The 18,687-nt window shown below is 44.9% G+C and overlaps 1 protein-coding gene across 1 annotated transcript in view; it reads right to left on the bottom strand.

The window, feature by feature from the left end:
* The window catches only part of LOC120943535 (palmitoleoyl-protein carboxylesterase notum2-like), a 51,263-nt gene that overhangs the window by 10,249 nt on the left and 22,327 nt on the right, over nt 1–18,687 (bottom strand). Inside the window, exons 8-9 of the mRNA XM_040356895.1 lie at nt 9,399–9,587; nt 7,040–7,140 (exon numbers count right to left, since the gene is read on the bottom strand). Coding sequence (XP_040212829.1) covers nt 7,040–7,140; nt 9,399–9,587 — 290 coding nt within the window. The remainder of the gene's footprint in view (nt 1–7,039; nt 7,141–9,398; nt 9,588–18,687) is intronic.

Genomic DNA, 18,687 nt, shown 5'->3' with positions numbered 1-18,687 from the left:
ATGGGGGACCTAAACTTCGTCATGAATCCGAGAGAAGACAGTACGTCCCGGGTGAAGGAGACAGCGAACGTGCAACTACAAAAAATTAAACACAAGATCCATGATAGTCATTTAGTGGACGCCTGGAGGGTACTCCACCCAAACACACATAATTACACGTTTTTTTCTCCTCCACACGGAACGTACACCAGAATAGACCACATACTGGTAGATCATAGGCTATTGGACTTGATTACTGAGATGGACATTGGAATTATGACCATCTCAGATCATGCCCCAATTACCATGAAGATTAAATCATCCCTACAAAAGAGTGAACGGCCGAGGTGGCTATTAAACGACAATTTGATCAGAGACGAAGAGGTGGCGAGTAGGGTGGAAGCGGATCTTAAACAATTTTTTACCACAAATGATACTGAGGGGATATCAAGCGCAACTCTCTGGGAGACACATAAAGCGTATATTAGAGGGATATTAATTGCTGAGAGTGCCAGGGAAAAAAAGGAGAGAAAAAGGAAGGCTGAGACCCTGACTAAAGACATAGCAAGCTTAGAACGTAAACACAAAGAACAGGGACTAAAAGAGACTTATTACAACCTAATCATAAAAAGAGACGCGCTCAAGGAGATCATGGATCTAGAAGCGAGGAAAAAACTTAACTGCATAGCCAGAGAGAGGTATCTTTGGGGTAATAAACCCAGTAAGCATTTGGCCAAAATGGCCCAAAAAAAGAAAACTAGAAATTTTATCGGAAAAATTAAAAGAAAAGAGGGGAATCTGGTCTACACGACAAGAGAAATCGCAGCTACCTTTAAGAATTATTACGAGGAATTATATACAATAAAGCAGTCAGGGCTGCAAAAAGGGGAAAAGGAGGCCAAAATACGCGATTTCCTTGCAAAAGCGGGACTCCCTAGATTAGAGGAGTTTGATCGAGTTAACATGGATCGTCCCATAACTGAAGAAGAAATTAAAAATGTCTTGAAAAACACGACAGTGGGAAAAAGCCCTGGCCCTGACGGGTTCTCTGTCTGGTATTATAAGAGATTCAGTAAGATTCTAATACCAAGGATATGTAAATATTTCAACGGCCTAGGTTCAGAATATGAAACTAGCAGGGAAGCGTTAGCAGCATCGGTGACATTAATTTTGAAAGAAGGGAAAGATTGCTCACTCTGTTCGGGATATAGACCAATATCCTTGCTTAATACGGACATTAAGCTCTTTGCCAAAGTTCTGGCTGAGCGTCTGAAAGGGGTTATGCATTATTTGGTGCACCCCGACCAGGTCGGATTTGTCCCCAATAGAGAGGGTAAAGACAATAGTATAAGAGCAATTCTCCTGCTTCAGAACATAAGGCTGAATGCGCCCCCAGGTCTATTCCTGTCGGTTGATGCCGAAAAAGCATTCGACAGGGTAGACTGGGGGCTTATGATGGAGACACTTACAGTCATGGGTATAGGCAATAGGTTATCCCGATGGATAAATACACTCTACCATCATCCTACGGCTAGAATCAAAATTAACGGTACGCTATCGGAGTCGTTTGAGATGAAAAATGGGACAAGACAAGGATGTCCTTTGTCTCCCCTGCTCTTCATCCTATCCCTAGAGCCTCTATTGTCCATGATTCGAAATGACCCAGAGATCAGCGGGGTCAGAGTCGAAGAGGAGGAACACAAATTGTCGGCTTTCGCCGACGATATTTTATTTTATTTAACTAACCCGTGTAAATCCATCCCTAAGCTTTCTAAGATCCTACAACAATACGGTAATATTTCAAATTTCAAAATTAACGTAACTAAATCCGAAATTTTGAATATAAACCTAAACAAAAGTGAGGAAAACCGGGTTAAAGAAATATGTGCCTTCCCATGGAGCAAAGAAATAAAATATCTTGGTATTAAACTGGCTAACACGGTACAAAAGATATATAAAATAAATTACGTCCCTTTACTAAACGAGATCAAAAATGAATTAAAAAGAACGGTAAATAAACCTATATCATGGATAGGGCGCATTAATATGCTGAAGATGGTGGTGGTCCCCAAAATACTATATAAATTTTTACTAATCCCTATTGCCTTGCCTCAGCAATTTCTGAGAATTCTCAATACCCTTTTAATGAATTATGTTTGGAAAAACAAAAAGCATAGAATATCACTTTCTATCCTAAAACAGGGAAAGTCTCTGGGCGGTCTGTCAGTGCCTGACATCAAAAGCTATTACAAAGCGGCGGTTCTATCTCGTGCGGTGGAATGGGCTCGGGACAGGAAAGGTAAAAGATGGGTGCAAATTGAAAAGACACAAGCTAGGTCACAATTGAATAATATTATTTGGATCCCTGCACAATATAGAGCACTGGGCCACAAATCTTTTAATATAACACGGGACACCCTACGAATGTGGGACAGAACTCAGACACTTTTGAATAGGGAATTCAACTCTCCACTAATGATTTTAAAAGATAACGCTTACTTTGCACCTGGGGAAAAAAAAATAGGTGGTAACTGGATTAGGAATAACACGGTACACCTAGGAGATATCACAAAAGATGGAGAGATAATGACATACGAAGAATTGAAAGCTAGAACAGAGGATTGGAATCTCGATAAGTGGCATTACTCCCAGCTGCATCACTTTGTGCGGCATCTCCCCCATCCTCTACGGACGGGGGCGGAGCTGACACCACTCGAGAAGATATGTCAATCGGAAAACTCCAAGGGCACAATCACTAAATTATATGGGATACTGGTTAAGATAGGAGCACGGGAGGAAGCACCGTATATACATAAATGGGAAAGGGAGCTAGAAATCACGAGAGGCACAAACACTTTCCTGAGGATTATGCAATTAACACACTCCTCCGCAATAGATATACGAACAGCCGAGGCAAATTATAAGTGCATTTCGGGTTGGTATATGACCCCTGATAAAGCTAACAAGGTTAGAGCAGACCAGCCCGCTGAGTGTTGGCGGGGATGCCCGGAGAGAGGAACGATGGCACATATTTGGTGGACTTGCCCGAAAATCCAAACCTATTGGGACACAATAATAAGTCAAATAAAAGAGGTTACTGGTAAGGTGATAAAGAAAGACCCCTGGGTAGTGCTCTTCCACGGGAGTCAAGAGGGTATAAAAAAATATAAGCAGTCCTTATTACCACACCTGTTAAATGCAGCGAAGAGAATCATACCTAAAAGGTGGCAGGAAAAGGAAGGCCCATCCCTGTGGAACTGGATAGATGCAGTGGAGGAAACTTATAGGTTGGAAGAGCTCAAGGAAAGTCTTTCAGAGACAAGCAAGGATTTTAAGAAAAAATGGGAAAAATGGAAGGAGTACAAAAAAACAGGGAGTTATATAGAGAGTCTAAGAATACCCTAATTCCTTCGATTTTGTGGATATGGGGTATTAGTGGCCTCGAAACCAAGCCCGATCGTTTAGACTGTTATTTTCAAATCATACGCATTTTTGGTAAAATTCTACAGACATTTCAGCGATGGAAAAAGACAAGATCCCTGGGCGCCACGTGGGGGTGGGGGGGGGGGGGGGGGGGGGGATTTTTCTGCTTTATATGGTAGTGAAGTGTCGTTATCCAAGAGGGGACATGAAACAATTAGAGCATGGATAAGATTCTAGCCCCTCGCCGGTTGCCGATACTTATACTTATTACCTGTGAATATATTGTACAAGTGAGGGAAAAAAAAAAAAAAAAAAAAAAAAAAAAAAAAAAAAAAATTTCTTTTTGAAGCCCATCGGAAGTTATGGCTACTTGTGCCATACTCTGGCTATGCAAAAATACCACTCATGATGCAAACCGCAAATAAGAGACGTAAGAAGCATCGATTCATGAGCTGGTCTCTAGAATTTGGTAATAAGCTGAGGTGAAAAAAAAAAAAAAAAAAAAAAAAAAACCTAGAAAAATCTATTAAAACTAATATCACTGTAAAAATATAAACTTACCCTATGTTAGCTTCAGTGAGAAATTTGGCATTCACTTTCATTCACATTTTTTTCATGTTTGAGAAGCAATTGTTTACCCCCACAAGTCTGATGCTGGAGTTTATCATGAAAGCAGAACATCTGGCACTGCAAGCTGTTTTTTTTTGACAAATTTCAGGCCTGTCTACCTGCTCTGATTTCTGGCCAGTGTAAGGAGTATGTAGGGAGGCGTCCAGGACTCGGTAGTATGTAGAGCAGTGTGCAGGGCTCAGTAGTAGCTAGGGCAGTGTACATAGGTCAGTAGTATGTAGGGCAGTGTACATGGGTCAGTAGTATGTAGGGCAGAGTACAGGGGTCAGTAGTATGTAGGGCAGTGTACAGGGGTCAGTAGGATGTAGGGCAGTGTACAGGGGTCAGTAGGATGTAGGGCAGTGTACAGGGGTCAGTAGGATGTAGGGCAGTGTACAGGGGTAAGTAGAATGTAGGGCAGTGTACAGAGGTCAGTAGGATGTAGGGCAGTGTACAGAGGTCAGTAGTAGGTAGGACAGTGTACAGTGGTAAGTAAAATTTAGGGCAGTGCACAGAGGTTGGTAGTAGGTAGGGTGGTGTACAGAGGTCGGTAGTAGGTGGGGCTAGCGGACAGAGTTCGTTAGGACGTAGGGTGGCAGACGCAAGTCGATAGGATGTAGGACGGTGGACAGAGGTTGGTTAGGATGTAGGGTGACGTAAAGAGGTCGGTTAGGATTAAAGGGTGGTGTACAGAGATGGGTAGGATGTAGGGCAGCGTACAGAGGTCGGTAGGATGTAGGGCAGCGGACAGAAGTTGGTAGGATGTAGGGCGGCATACAGAGGTCGGTTAGGATGTAGGGTGGCGTACAGAGGTTGGTTGCATATTGGGCAGTGTACAGAGGTCGTAGCATATATGGTGGTGTGCAGACATCAGTAGCATGTATGGTAGATGGTACCATGGTACAGGGTGGTCAGGAGGGCAAGATATAGGGGGGGTCAGGGGTGGGGAAGTACTGGGAGGGTGTCAGGAGGGTATGGTATTGGGGGGATCAGGAGGGTATGGTATTGTGGGGAATCAGGAGGGCTGGGGTGTCAATGGGGTATGGTATTGGGGTGTCATTAGAGCTGGAGTGGCAGTAAGGCTGAAATGGCAGGAGGGCTGGAGTTTAAAGACATTTTATATGCAGAGTGACGCAGGGAAGGTGCAATAGCCCTGATCCCTTCCACTTCTTTCACCTTCATTTGGATTGGTGAGGAGGGCCACTGGCGAGGGGGCAAAGCACTCTGGCGTGTTTGGAGAAGAGCCCGAACCTGCCTAAGCCATTTCAGAGGATTTTCTCTCTCCGCAGCTGCACGTATGCAAGTGGCGGGGACTGCCTCTGCAGCCTGGAATTGGGTGAGTGTGCCCATGCACCACTCTGGAGCAAGGACCGAGTTGGCAGACTCAGCAACAGCGGGACATCTTTGCGGTGTATCTGTAACCTGTCTGTGGTTGACTGGTAGCCAGCGCCATCGAAGGGTTGCCAACCCCCGATCTACAGTGTCTGTCTGTCTATCTACAGTGTCTGTCTGTCTACAGTGTCTGTCTGTCTACAGTGTCTGTCTGTCTGTCTATCTACAGTGTCTGTCTGTCTGTCTGTCTACAGTGTCTGTCTGTCTGTCAGTCTACAGTGTCTGTCCGTCTGTATATCTACAGTGTATGTCTGTCTGTATATCTACAGTGGCTGTTTGTCTGTTTACAGTGTCTGTCTGTCTGTTTGTTTATCTTCAGTGTCTGTCTGTCTACAGTGTCTGTCTGTCTATCTATCTATCTACAGTGTCTGTCTGTTCATTCTTCTGTCTATCTACAGTGGCTGTCTGTCTGTCTACAGTGTCTGTCTGTCTAAGTGTCTACAGTGTCTGTCTGTCTATCTACAGTGTATGTCTGTCTATAGTATCTGTTTGTCTGTCTGTCTTTCTACAGTGTCTGTCTTTCTACAGTGTCTGTCTATCTACAGTATCTGTCTATCTATTTGTCTACAGTGTCTGTCTATCTACAGTGTCTGTTTGTCTACAGTGTCTCTCTGTCTGTCTATAGTGTCTACAGTGTCTGTCTGTCTACAGTGTCTGTCTGTCTATCTACAGTGTCTTTCTGTCTACAGTGCCTTTAGGGTTTGAATGGGATTGGCATGTTAGTTGCCATAGCAAACGGGCAGGTACTTCCGCCATCACAACCTGACAACCTGTTCTGTCATTACTGGGCAGGTGAGAGATCGGGGGGGGGGGGGTGCATGCTGGGTAGCCAACTGCACCAAATCCCAGAAATGGGCAGAAGCGGACTTCAGATGCCCACAGCAGAGAGGTCCCACTGCCTGTTTCCGCGATCATGTAAATATTTAACGATTTTACAGTAACCTGCATAAATACAATTATAATTATAGACTAATCTAAATATAAAAATAATAACGATCATGGGGAAGTATTTAAAACAATTTATTATGGGTACTGGAGCTTGGCTTTAAGGGAAATTTACTAAAACTGAAGCAGACATAATTCTGAAGCAGTTGTGCATGGCAACTGATTTCCAATCAGCTTTTATTTTCAAAACTAAAAGCAGAGTTCCACCCAAAAATGGAACTTCCGCTTTTCGGATTCCCCCACCCCCCCTCCGGTGTCACATTTGGCTCCTTTCGTGGCAACCTACACCACATCCGGTGCCTCCTCTGTCCCCCGCTGTCTTCTGGGAGACACACAGGTCCCAGAAGACAGCAAGGCTTCACTTCCTGACTCCCTTACCGAAGATGGCGGCGCCTCCACCCGAGGGTCGAGGGACAGATCGGCTTCGGGTGCCGACATTGCGGGCACTCAGGACAGGTAAGTGTCCATATATTAAAAGTCAGCAGCTGCAGTATTTGTAGCTGCTGACTTTAAAAAAATGTAATAAAAAATCGGCAAACTCCTTCCAAATAGATTTGGCCATGCCATCCCCACTTTAATAACCATGGCCTTTGTGGCCTTTATGGGATAGTTTTTAAGTATTAACTGAATCTAATTTCTAAATCAGGAGTTGATGGCATGTACTGGCTATAGGAAAACTAGTGGTACTTACATTTCATCGATATAAAGGACTTGGGGCCGTAGAAGCACTGCCACTCATCCCCTCTCTTAAACTGTTGTCTGCATTTATCTGGAAGTACTCCATTCCAAAGCCTGCAGGAGACATACAAATAAACAGGACTGGACTATATTGATTTTTCATGATGATTTTTCAAGAATTTGACTCTTATCATTATTATGACAAAGCAGTATTATTACACACAAAAGTTTAACAAAAACAAATTCTACAATTAAGTTAACATTCTTTGTAAAGCACAGTTAGGTTGAGTTCAGATTATTGCCGCATGCAGCTCACAGCAGGGGTCCGATGCGTCCACATTCACCATTTCAGCCCGAATTTTGTGCAAATTCGCACCCGAGCCGCAGTGGAGATATGTGACCCGGCTCCAGGCCCGTCGGAACATGACAGGCAAACCAAACAACTGCTTGGGGCCCCGAGCTGGCCAGGGGCCCCAGCACGGCGGGCCCTTGCCGCACCGCTGCTTTCTCCTGCAGTTCGGTCTGCCGGGTACCATAACCGCGCGGTACAGGAGATTCAGTTTCCTGTTCCCGGCCGGACGGACAGGAAGTGCACACACTGAGTGTTCACTTCCTTTCAGTCCGGCCCGGGAACAGCAAACTGAATCTCCTGCCGCACGGATGCCAACATATGCCGGCGTGTGGAATTCGGTCTTGTGAGGCTCTGCAGAGGATAGAGGTAGAGTGTCTTGTGCGGGGGTATAGCGGTATCCTGGATGGTGGGGAGAGGAGTGTGCTGCCCATACACGTGTATGCAGGCTAGGCTAGAGATTGTAAGAAATCCGAACAAATGAAGTAATGTTTTCAGCAGCAATCCCCCCCCAAATTCCTTGAAACGGCCCTGCCTAGCTCCATAGAGAGCTGGTCAAAATCTCTGACATGAGAATTGGAATGCGGTGAAAACCGCATCCAATTCGCATAGGTGTGAACCCAGCCTAAAGCATTTTTAATGCTGAAAGTATTTACATATTTTACTTTTAATACAAATTTGGAAAATATCTTGATCATTTCTCATTTTGGATGGTGGATCGAGCCATACAATGTATTTTTTTATGACCCTGGGTGAATGTGTATCCAGAATTTCTAGTTTACAGCACAGATACATTCTAATATCTAAAGCTGGTCATACATGAGTCAAAATTTGTCTGTTTTAGCTGGTTTTATTTTGGAGTGCACAATTGGTGTTTCATTACATTATTCCTAACAATGAATGAATAAGTGAAGATAAATAATAACAAACGCATATACAAAACAAAGGGTACACAACATTAGCTTACAGTCTAAAAGTTTCCCAATGCTTGTAATTTTCTTTTAATACTTTTTAGACTGGCCAAAAAAAAAAAGAAAAAATGATTGTACGTAGTCCCAGATTCCACACAAGCACGGTGGATGGTGGAATCCTTGCCGCTGTGCCATTGTATTCTGGTAGTGGGTCTCCTCCCCAGAATATACTGATTGCAACCCACTGCCTGCTGCCACTGATAAAATGTTGTCGCATGGATCAAAATTTGGCTGGTCCCTGCTGACCATCTATAGTCTGGTAGAAATATTTGAAGGGGTGGAGATTTCAGATATTGAATCTTTACAATTTCAACTGTTTAATAGTGATAGTGGAAACTGTATACATTCTACTTTAAAGCGGAGGTTCACCCTAATTTACAAATGTTCGTTAATCCCACCGTCTCAGTTTCAATCTTTAAAGTTGACTATCAATTTTTTTTTAAATAAATCCCATACCGTGTTTATGATGTCTGAACCAGGCACTTCCTGGTTTAGCTCCCGCGGGAGTGGGCATGTCCATCTTGCTGTGTTCCCCCCAGTGATTCTTGGGATTACTTTGCAATGTCTCCTGGGGGCACAGCGTGACGCTGCCAAGGAGACGATTCTCTAGCTAACAAGACAAACTATCGCGTGATTTGACACGTCACGTGACTCTTGCAGCCAGTCACGTGACGAGGGCGGATACAATTCCGCCATTTTAATTCAGGACAAACAGGTGAAATCGCCAATACTGTGTAGTTTTACAACGCCGCTCGCCGTCAACACTGCACATGCGCGGGATAGAGCGGTGAATGCTGGGACATCAGCATTCACTGTATCCCGGAAGGATTTGCTTGTGGGCTTCAGAGTGCCCACAAGCAAGATGGAAGCGATCAGCGAACATTTTTATAAATTATCTTTTGCGGCAGAATGACAATGCGGAGGCCTCTGAAAAGAGGACACGTGAGTACCATATTAACTATCTTAAGAGTGGCAGATGCATATTAAAAAAAAAAACGAATTCCCGCGGCACCCCTGCTTTAAATGTTTAAATGTTTTTTTTTTTCACTTACTTCAAACCTCTCTTGATAGCATCAGTTAATGCGCATGAGGAGCCATCTGTACACTCAGATTTTGCTTGTTTCTTGTCCAAAAACCACCCAGAATCGACAAGGCCTCGTACTTGCACAGTGTCTGCTGTTAGCTCTTCTACAAGTGCTGACACTCGGTCAATATTGATAAGGACTCCAGTACCTCCAGCACTGGAGCAAAAAAAGAAAACAAAAAGTTAAAATTGTAAGGTTCTGGTCTGGTGGACATGTTAAAAAGATGCTGAACTTTATACTTCCCAGAAAATAAACCTCACCTATTGAAAAACACATTACCTTGATACAGTATTAGCCTTTAATGTGAAGTCACATCCTTAGACACAAACAATAATGAATTTAGCATCAGCCATTATATAGTTTTCATCATAAGTTGTAGTCATCCGGTACAAATATGCTATGCCTGAACATTGAAGTCAAGTCCTCCCTCCACGCATCCTTCTATTCTCTGTAGAGAATACTATGCACCGCTAAAGACAATGGGCCAGATTCACAGAGCAAGTACGCCGGCGTATCTACTGATACGCCGGGGTACTTTCAAATTTCCCGCGTCGTATCTTTAGTTTGAATCCTCAAACCAAGATACGACGGCATCTGGGTAAGACCCGACAGGCGTACGGCTTCGTACGCCTTCGGATCTTAGATGCAATACTTTGGCGTCGTTTTCAGCGTCGGGTATGCAAACTAGCGATTTACGACGATCCACGAACGTACGCGCGGCCGTCGCATTTTGTAACGTCGTCTGTAGTCGGCTTTTTCCGGCGTATAGTTAAAGCTGGTATTTTGCGGCGTATACATAGACTTGCCATGTTAAGTATGGCCGTTGTTCCCGCGTCGAAATTTGAATTTTTTATTTTTTTTGCGCAAGTCGTCCGTGAATAGGGATGGACATAACTCACGTCTAAGTTAAAAAAATGACGTCATTTCGCGCAAAGCACGGCGGGAAATTTCTGGACGACGCATGCGCAGTTCATTCGGCGCGGGGACGCGCTTCATTTAAATGAAACCCGTCCCCTGATCGCCGATTTGAATTAGACCGATAGAGATACGCTACGCCGCCATAACTTACGGCGCAAATTCGTTGAGGATTCGAACCAGCCCAAAGTAAGTTACAGCGGCGTAGCATATCTCACATACGCTGCGCCGATCTAAATCTCTGTGAATCTGGCCCAATATTCTGTAAAACTGTGTTTTTTAATTAAACTATGGGTTTGTAATGAGTTGCCACATGTCTGTGTACTAAACATAACCTAGTTTGCTAATGTGCAAAATTATTGGAGAGTAATACAGCACACTTTATCTTTGTTTCAAATCAAATACTACCAAGTTCTGAGACATAGAGAATGATTTACTAAAACAAGAAAATGTAAAATCTGGTAGCCAATCAGCTTCTAACTTCAACTTGTTCAATTAGGGGAGTTGTAAAGGTTTGTTTAAAAAAATAACAAACATGGTATACCTACCTACTATGTGCAAGTGGTCCCGATCCTCCTTTTCTGGGGTCCCCCAGCAACGCTCCTTGCTCCTCCTTTTCTCAAGTGCCCCTTCGGAGACCCGCATTCCAAGGGGGCACCCATGCAGGTGCACTCTCCAGTGTAAGTAAATGTTGCGCCCTGCTCTCAATGAGTGGACGCTATGTGTTAAAATTGTAGTTATCTGAGAACTAGTTGGCTCAGAAGGATTGTGTCTAACTTGTGGCTCTGTCTCAGTTCAGCTGGTTGCATGATTTTTCTCCTGACGATGGGTGTCGCTGTCACCGCTGGCCAGGTTTGGAAAGGCAGTAGGCTGGATACATTGGGTAGCTCTTTCCTAGAAGCAGCCCAGAGGGCGTGGTGAACCCGCTGTGCATTTTGGGAGAGGGGTACTTAAGGGACAGACACCATTTTGTGGGGTTCGTCTTCCGTTTCTCACCTGAGGGCCCTCCTGGCCTCAGGAATGTGTTGGCAGTCTCCGCCTCGGGCCATGTTGGCCTGAGGCCTCGCAACTGAGATGTAGGCCCAGAAGTTACTGGGGCCTACTGATCCAGGAATGATCCTGTGTCGCCTTATCTGATGGAAGGTACCGAGCAATTAAGGACTCAAGTGCTAGTGCTAACAAATAGAAGGAAAATAAATTATTTGTGGTCATGGTGTCAAGTGTTAGTACCGTGTTTCCCCCGAAAATAAGACACCGTCTTATATTTATTTTTCCTCAAGAAAACACACTATGGCTTATTTTCAGGGGATGTCTTATTTTATTGAAGCTTTTCCCCCTATCCCCTGGTGTTTGTGTGGCGTGAGAGACTGTTGCTGGTCAGTGCTGGGGAGCAGCTTTACTTCTTCTGATGTGGTGCACAGTGGAGCTGGGGTGATCTCTTTGGGCTCAGTAGTCTGCTGAAGCTTTTCCCCCTTTTACCAGGGGATACCCTGGTGTTTGTGTGGGGTGAGAGACTGTTGCTGTTCAGTGCTGGGGAGCAGCTTTACTTCTTCCCCTGAGGACAGAGCGTCACTTCACTGAGGAGACTTTTTACTTTCACTTTCAGCGGGACCTGACAGGGGGAGCCGACCTTATTGATGGGGCTGCCGACACCTCTCCGGTCACCTAGAGATACCGTAGCAGCTGTCACGATGGAGCAGATAAGAAGGGCTGCACGACTTTTTTACAGCTCCGCACCAGTACACTACGGTACATACGCCTATCACGTCTTGTTTACCGCTACGCATAGTCACGCCCATCACTACGTCTTATTTTCGGGGGTATGGCTTATATTTCGGAAATGCTTGGAAATCCTGCTATGGCTTATTTTAGGAGTACGTCTTATTTTCGGGGAAACACGGTAGATACAATGTAGTGCCAGTGAGTGCCGGACCCGCACTCTTAACCCTGGCACGCCATGCTTTTCTTACTCCTGACCTCTGAACCTTACACAATACTCACTCCTGACCCTGGCACGCTATGCTTTACTTACTCCTGACCTCTGCACTCTGAACCCAACTCAATTTCTATTCAGAGCAAAGTACGCTGAGGTTTTGTTTACCAAACAAGACCAAAAAGAATTCCCAGCTCTTCTTACCGACCAGCCTGCAACCAACCGATTTATCCTGTATTAGACCCGTACACACGATCGGAAATTCCAACAACAAAAGTCCGATGTGAGCTTTTGAATGGTAATTCGGACCGTGTGTATGTTCCATCGGACTTTTGCTGTCAGAATTTCCGTCGACAAAAGATTGAGAGCTGGTTCTCAAATTTTCAGACGAAAAAAAATCCTATCGGGAAATCCGATTGTCTGTAGCAATTCCGACGTGTAAAATTCCGACGCATGCTCGGAAACAATTCGACACACGCTCAGAAGCATTGAACTTAATTTTCTCGGCTCGTCGTAGTGTTGTACATCACCGCGTTCTTGATGGACGAAAGTTCAGGGAACTTTTGTGTGACCGTGTGTATGCAAGCCAAGCTTTTCTGTCGGAAAAAACATCCAAGGTTTTTCTGACGGAAAATCCAATTGTGTGTACGCGGCAAAACAGTTTAAATTAAAAACTAGGGTTTACTTTGCATACATTTGCAAATACATGCGTACGCTGCAGAGCTTCTTAACGGCACCCCAGTATTATCTGCAGTCCTAACTCTAAATTTTGAGAGCCTTCGTAGTGCATTAAAAAATAAATTGTTTACCCCTTTAAGCATTTCCCACTGTTAGCACAATTTGGCCAGGAAAAAAAAAACCCATCTGGTATGGCATGGTATTCACACTGTTATTAACCCCTACTCTGTCCCATCCCATTCCCATTAACAGTGAGCGTAGTCTGCAGCGTGTTCCTTGATTTCATTTTGAAAATGTGGTCACCTTAGTGTTTGGGGAGGCATTGCCTGCTAATATCAAGCAGTGACATCAACACTGATTACAGAGGAGATTTTTCAGTGGGGTAGATTCACATAGATTAGCGGATCTTTAGATCCGCATAATCTATCTGATTTCCGATCCGCCGGCGCAATTTTGCGAGGCTAGTGCAGTATTCATAAAGCACTTACCTCCAAACTTGCGCCGGCGGATCGTAACTCCCCCGGCGGAATTCAAATTCCGCGGCTAGGGGGAGTGTACAATTTAAATCAGGCGCGTCCCCGTGCCGATTTAACTGCGCATGCGCCGCCGGCGATATTTCCCAGTGCGCATGCTCCAAATGACGTCGCTAGGACGTCATTGTTTTCAGCGTGAACGTAAATTACGGCCATCCGTATTCGCGACCGACTTACGCAAACGACGTAAAAATTCAAAACTCGGTGCGGGAACGACGGCCATACTTAACATTGGATACGCCACATATAGTAGGGGTAAGTATACGCCGGAAAAAGCCGAACGCAAACGACGGGAAAAAAAAGCGACGGGCGGGCGTTCGTTTCTGAATCGGCGGAAATCGGAATTTGCATATTCGTTGCGTAAAAAAACGAAGCGCCATCTAGCGACCGGCGGGAGATTGAAACTTAAATCCGACGGTGTAAGTCACTTACACCTGTCGGATCTAAGGGAGATCTATGCGTAGCTGATTCTTATGAATCAGTCGCATAGATCCGACCGTCGGATCTCAGAGATACGACGGCGTATCAGGAGATACACCGTCGTATCTCTTTGTGAATCTCCCCCAGTGTGTTCAGCTTTAAAGCGGGGGTTCACCCTTAGAGGGCACTTTTTCCCCTTGGCTTCCTGCTCGTTTTCTCTAGGGGAATCGGCTATTTGTATTAAAATATGTGCAGTACTTACCCGTTTTCGAGCTGCATCTTCTTCCGTCGCTTCCGGGTATGGGCTTCGGGAATGGGCGTTCCTTCTTGATTGACAGTCTTCCGAGAGGCTTCCGACGGTCGCATCCATCGCGTCACGATTTTCCGAAAGAAGCCGAACGTCGGTGCGCAGGCGCAGTATAGAGCCGCACCGACGTTCGGCTTCTTTCGGCTACGAGGGACGCGATGGATGCGACCGTCGGAAGCCTCTCGGAAGAATGTCAATCAAGAAGGAACGCCCGCTCCCGAAGACCCATACCCGGAAGCGACGGAAGAAGATGCAGCTCGAAAACGGGTAAGTACAGCTCATATTTTACTACAAATAGCCGATTCCCCTAGACCGAACGAGCAGGAATCTAGGGGAAGAAAAAAATTTTTTTTAGAAATGGGTGAACTCCCGCTTTAAGCATGCATTGAACAGATAATAGATAATCATTGACAGATCTTTATTTGTTAAGTACAAAAACATTTTGTAAGCATATATGGGAAATATTTAAAGACTTATTTTTCTGATTAAAGGTAACATAGGGGTTAACAGTGATAGTCCTCTCTCCAAGGTAACATTAAGGCGCATTTGTTGATGTGCCTTCCCCCACTATTCTGTACTTATAGATCAAGGTAATACATTTATTGATGTAAACTTCTAGGCTGACCTGATAAAGAGATTCTTTAGTGCTTCATGTAAACGCCTAACAATAGGTGTAGGTGGGGAAATATAAAACACTACCTACAACCCAAATAAAAAAAATTATGTTGCAAAACATGAGTAGGTGTATATGGCTATAGCAAACATGGGATCAAAGCTAATACATTATGACCATACTGTAGTTGTATAGGTTATAAACCAGATACAGAAGAGAGTGTTTTACTAATAGAATTTCAGATTATCTGTACACTGAAATGTACTAAAAAGGAAAGAGTATTAATCTGGCCATAGGTGGCATACTTGGCAACAGTCCCAAATTTACCGGGACAGTCCCGATAATTGAACCCTCGTCCCGATCTGAGTCTGTTCCGATCAAAATCCCTCCCAGGATTTTGCTTTTGTCCTGGGAATCAGGACTGTTTTTGGCACCGAAAATATGGCGCCTGTCACGAGATCTCTTACCAGCTAGCTGGTTCCTTTCGCCGTGTGTTCAGTGGAGATGGGAGGGGCTTCCCCGTGCCGATTTAACTGCGCATGCGCCGCCGGCGATATTTCCCAGTGCGCATGCTCCAAATGACGTCGCTAGGACGTCATTGTTTTCAGCGTGAACGTAAATTACGGCCATCCGTATTCGCGACCGACTTACGCAAACGACGTAAAAATTCAAAACTCGGTGCGGGAACGACGGCCATACTTAACATTGGATACGCCACATATAGTAGGGGTAAGTATACGCCGGAAAAAGCCGAACGCAAACGACGGGAAAAAAAAGCGACGGGCGGGCGTTCGTTTCTGAATCGGCGGAAATCGGAATTTGCATATTCGTTGCGTAAAAAAACGAAGCGCCATCTAGCGACCGGCGGGAGATTGAAACTTAAATCCGACGGTGTAAGTCACTTACACCTGTCGGATCTAAGGGAGATCTATGCGTAGCTGATTCTTATGAATCAGTCGCATAGATCCGACCGTCGGATCTCAGAGATACGACGGCGTATCAGGAGATACACCGTCGTATCTCTTTGTGAATCTCCCCCAGTGTGTTCAGCTTTAAAGCGGGGGTTCACCCTTAGAGGGCACTTTTTCCCCTTGGCTTCCTGCTCGTTTTCTCTAGGGGAATCGGCTATTTGTATTAAAATATGTGCAGTACTTACCCGTTTTCGAGCTGCATCTTCTTCCGTCGCTTCCGGGTATGGGCTTCGGGAATGGGCGTTCCTTCTTGATTGACAGTCTTCCGAGAGGCTTCCGACGGTCGCATCCATCGCGTCACGATTTTCCGAAAGAAGCCGAACGTCGGTGCGCAGGCGCAGTATAGAGCCGCACCGACGTTCGGCTTCTTTCGGCTACGAGGGACGCGATGGATGCGACCGTCGGAAGCCTCTCGGAAGAATGTCAATCAAGAAGGAACGCCCGCTCCCGAAGACCCATACCCGGAAGCGACGGAAGAAGATGCAGCTCGAAAACGGGTAAGTACAGCTCATATTTTACTACAAATAGCCGATTCCCCTAGACCGAACGAGCAGGAATCTAGGGGAAGAAAAAAATTTTTTTTAGAAATGGGTGAACTCCCGCTTTAAGCATGCATTGAACAGATAATAGATAATCATTGACAGATCTTTATTTGTTAAGTACAAAAACATTTTGTAAGCATATATGGGAAATATTTAAAGACTTATTTTTCTGATTAAAGGTAACATAGGGGTTAACAGTGATAGTCCTCTCTCCAAGGTAACATTAAGGCGCATTTGTTGATGTGCCTTCCCCCACTATTCTGTACTTATAGATCAAGGTAATACATTTATTGATGTAAACTTCTAGGCTGACCTGATAAAGAGATTCTTTAGTGCTTCATGTAAACGCCTAACAATAGGTGTAGGTGGGGAAATATAAAACACTACCTACAACCCAAATAAAAAAAATTATGTTGCAAAACATGAGTAGGTGTATATGGCTATAGCAAACATGGGATCAAAGCTAATACATTATGACCATACTGTAGTTGTATAGGTTATAAACCAGATACAGAAGAGAGTGTTTTACTAATAGAATTTCAGATTATCTGTACACTGAAATGTACTAAAAAGGAAAGAGTATTAATCTGGCCATAGGTGGCATACTTGGCAACAGTCCCAAATTTACCGGGACAGTCCCGATAATTGAACCCTCGTCCCGATCTGAGTCTGTTCCGATCAAAATCCCTCCCAGGATTTTGCTTTTGTCCTGGGAATCAGGACTGTTTTTGGCACCGAAAATATGGCGCCTGTCACGAGATCTCTTACCAGCTAGCTGGTTCCTTTCGCCGTGTGTTCAGTGGAGATGGGAGGGGCCTCCGATCCGTGCAGCAAATTGGCTTCTCTCTTCAGTGTACAAGTAGACAATTCTCTTGTACACTGAAGCCAGTTAGCTGCACGGATTGGACGACCCTCTGCTCTCCACTGAACACCTGCAAATGGAGCTGCCGCCAACCCTCTGCCCAGTGGCCTGCTCCTGACGAGAGGCAGAGCCAAGGGACTCTAATCAGGGCAACTAATGTAAGGAGGGACTCTACTAGGGGCAACTGATGTACGGAGGGACTCTACTGGGGGCAACTGATGTACGGAGGGGCTCCGCTAGGGAGCCTGATGTAAGGAGGGACTCTACTGGGGACACCTGATGTTAGGATGGACTCTGCTGTGGAGCCTGATGTAAGCAGGGACTCCATCTGGGACACCTGATGTAAGGAGGGACTCCGCTGGGGACACCTCATGTAAGGATGGACTCCGCTGGGGGCACCTGATGTAAGGAGGTACTCCCCTGGGGGCATCTAATGTAAGGTGGGACTCCGCTGGGGACACCTGATGTAAAGAGGCACTCTGCTGGGGACACCTGATGTAAGGATTGACTCCGCTGGGGACAGCTGATGTAAGGTGGGACTCTGCTGGGAATGCCTGGTGTAAAGAGGGACTCTGCTGGGGACACCTGATGGCATCTGGTGGCAGGCGATGTGGCAAGTGACACACTCAGGGCTCACTGATTCTGTATTATGGTGAGTTGAACTATTTAATTTTATATTACAATGTAATAATAGAAATAATGCGCTTCAATCATCCTGATACCATAACAACCAGGGTGCCGGGATGATTGAAGAGCTGATACCAGGTGTTTGGAGTATCTTTTTCTGCTGATTGTTAAATTTTGTGGAATACACATATTTCTATTGTGGTGTAGGATCTGAGCCTGTTGTCCCTCCATCCCTCTTTCTTTCCTTCCTTCTCTCTCCTCCCTTGTTCATCTCAGACTCGAACCACACCCCTTTGAGCCACACCCCTGTAAGCCACACCCGATATTATGTTTAAGCCACGGCCATTATTTGCAGCGGCGCGCTCTACATTTTTCTTTCCCTGCTACACCACACTTAAAAACAAATGCCCCGCACCCTAATTATAATAAGAATCCGTCTACAGACAAAAAAGTGTCCCTATAATTTTTTTTACAATGTTTGCAACTATGCAACTTGTACTGTTTGCTGTCTCTTATAAATAGTCCTTCCTGGGCTTGGGTTGAGCCTTAGGGCACTTAGAAAGTGATATGTGCCCCTTCAGCATTTTGTAAGATTCAATGCCACAGTGGGACAATGTATGAGAAAGCTAAGTTAAAGTTTGTTTTTATTGCCAGTTTTCAGGTATGTTAAGTGAAAGAATTCAGGCTGTACTGATGAATGAGAGAGGGATCAAGTGCACAGTAAAAGTGGGTCTATAATGGGCTGTAAATTCTAACACTATCAGATTTTCCACAGACAAAGTGTAGGATTTTTGTCCAAAGAGCGTTGGCCAGGAACTTGTCTTGCATACAAACGGCAAAGAATTGTCGGCCAAC

The sequence above is a fragment of the Rana temporaria genome, chromosome 6 (assembly GCF_905171775.1).
Source record: "Rana temporaria chromosome 6, aRanTem1.1, whole genome shotgun sequence".
In the NCBI taxonomy this organism is placed as follows: Eukaryota; Metazoa; Chordata; class Amphibia; order Anura; family Ranidae; genus Rana; species Rana temporaria.
This window is presented reverse-complemented; position numbering and strand designations above follow the sequence as displayed.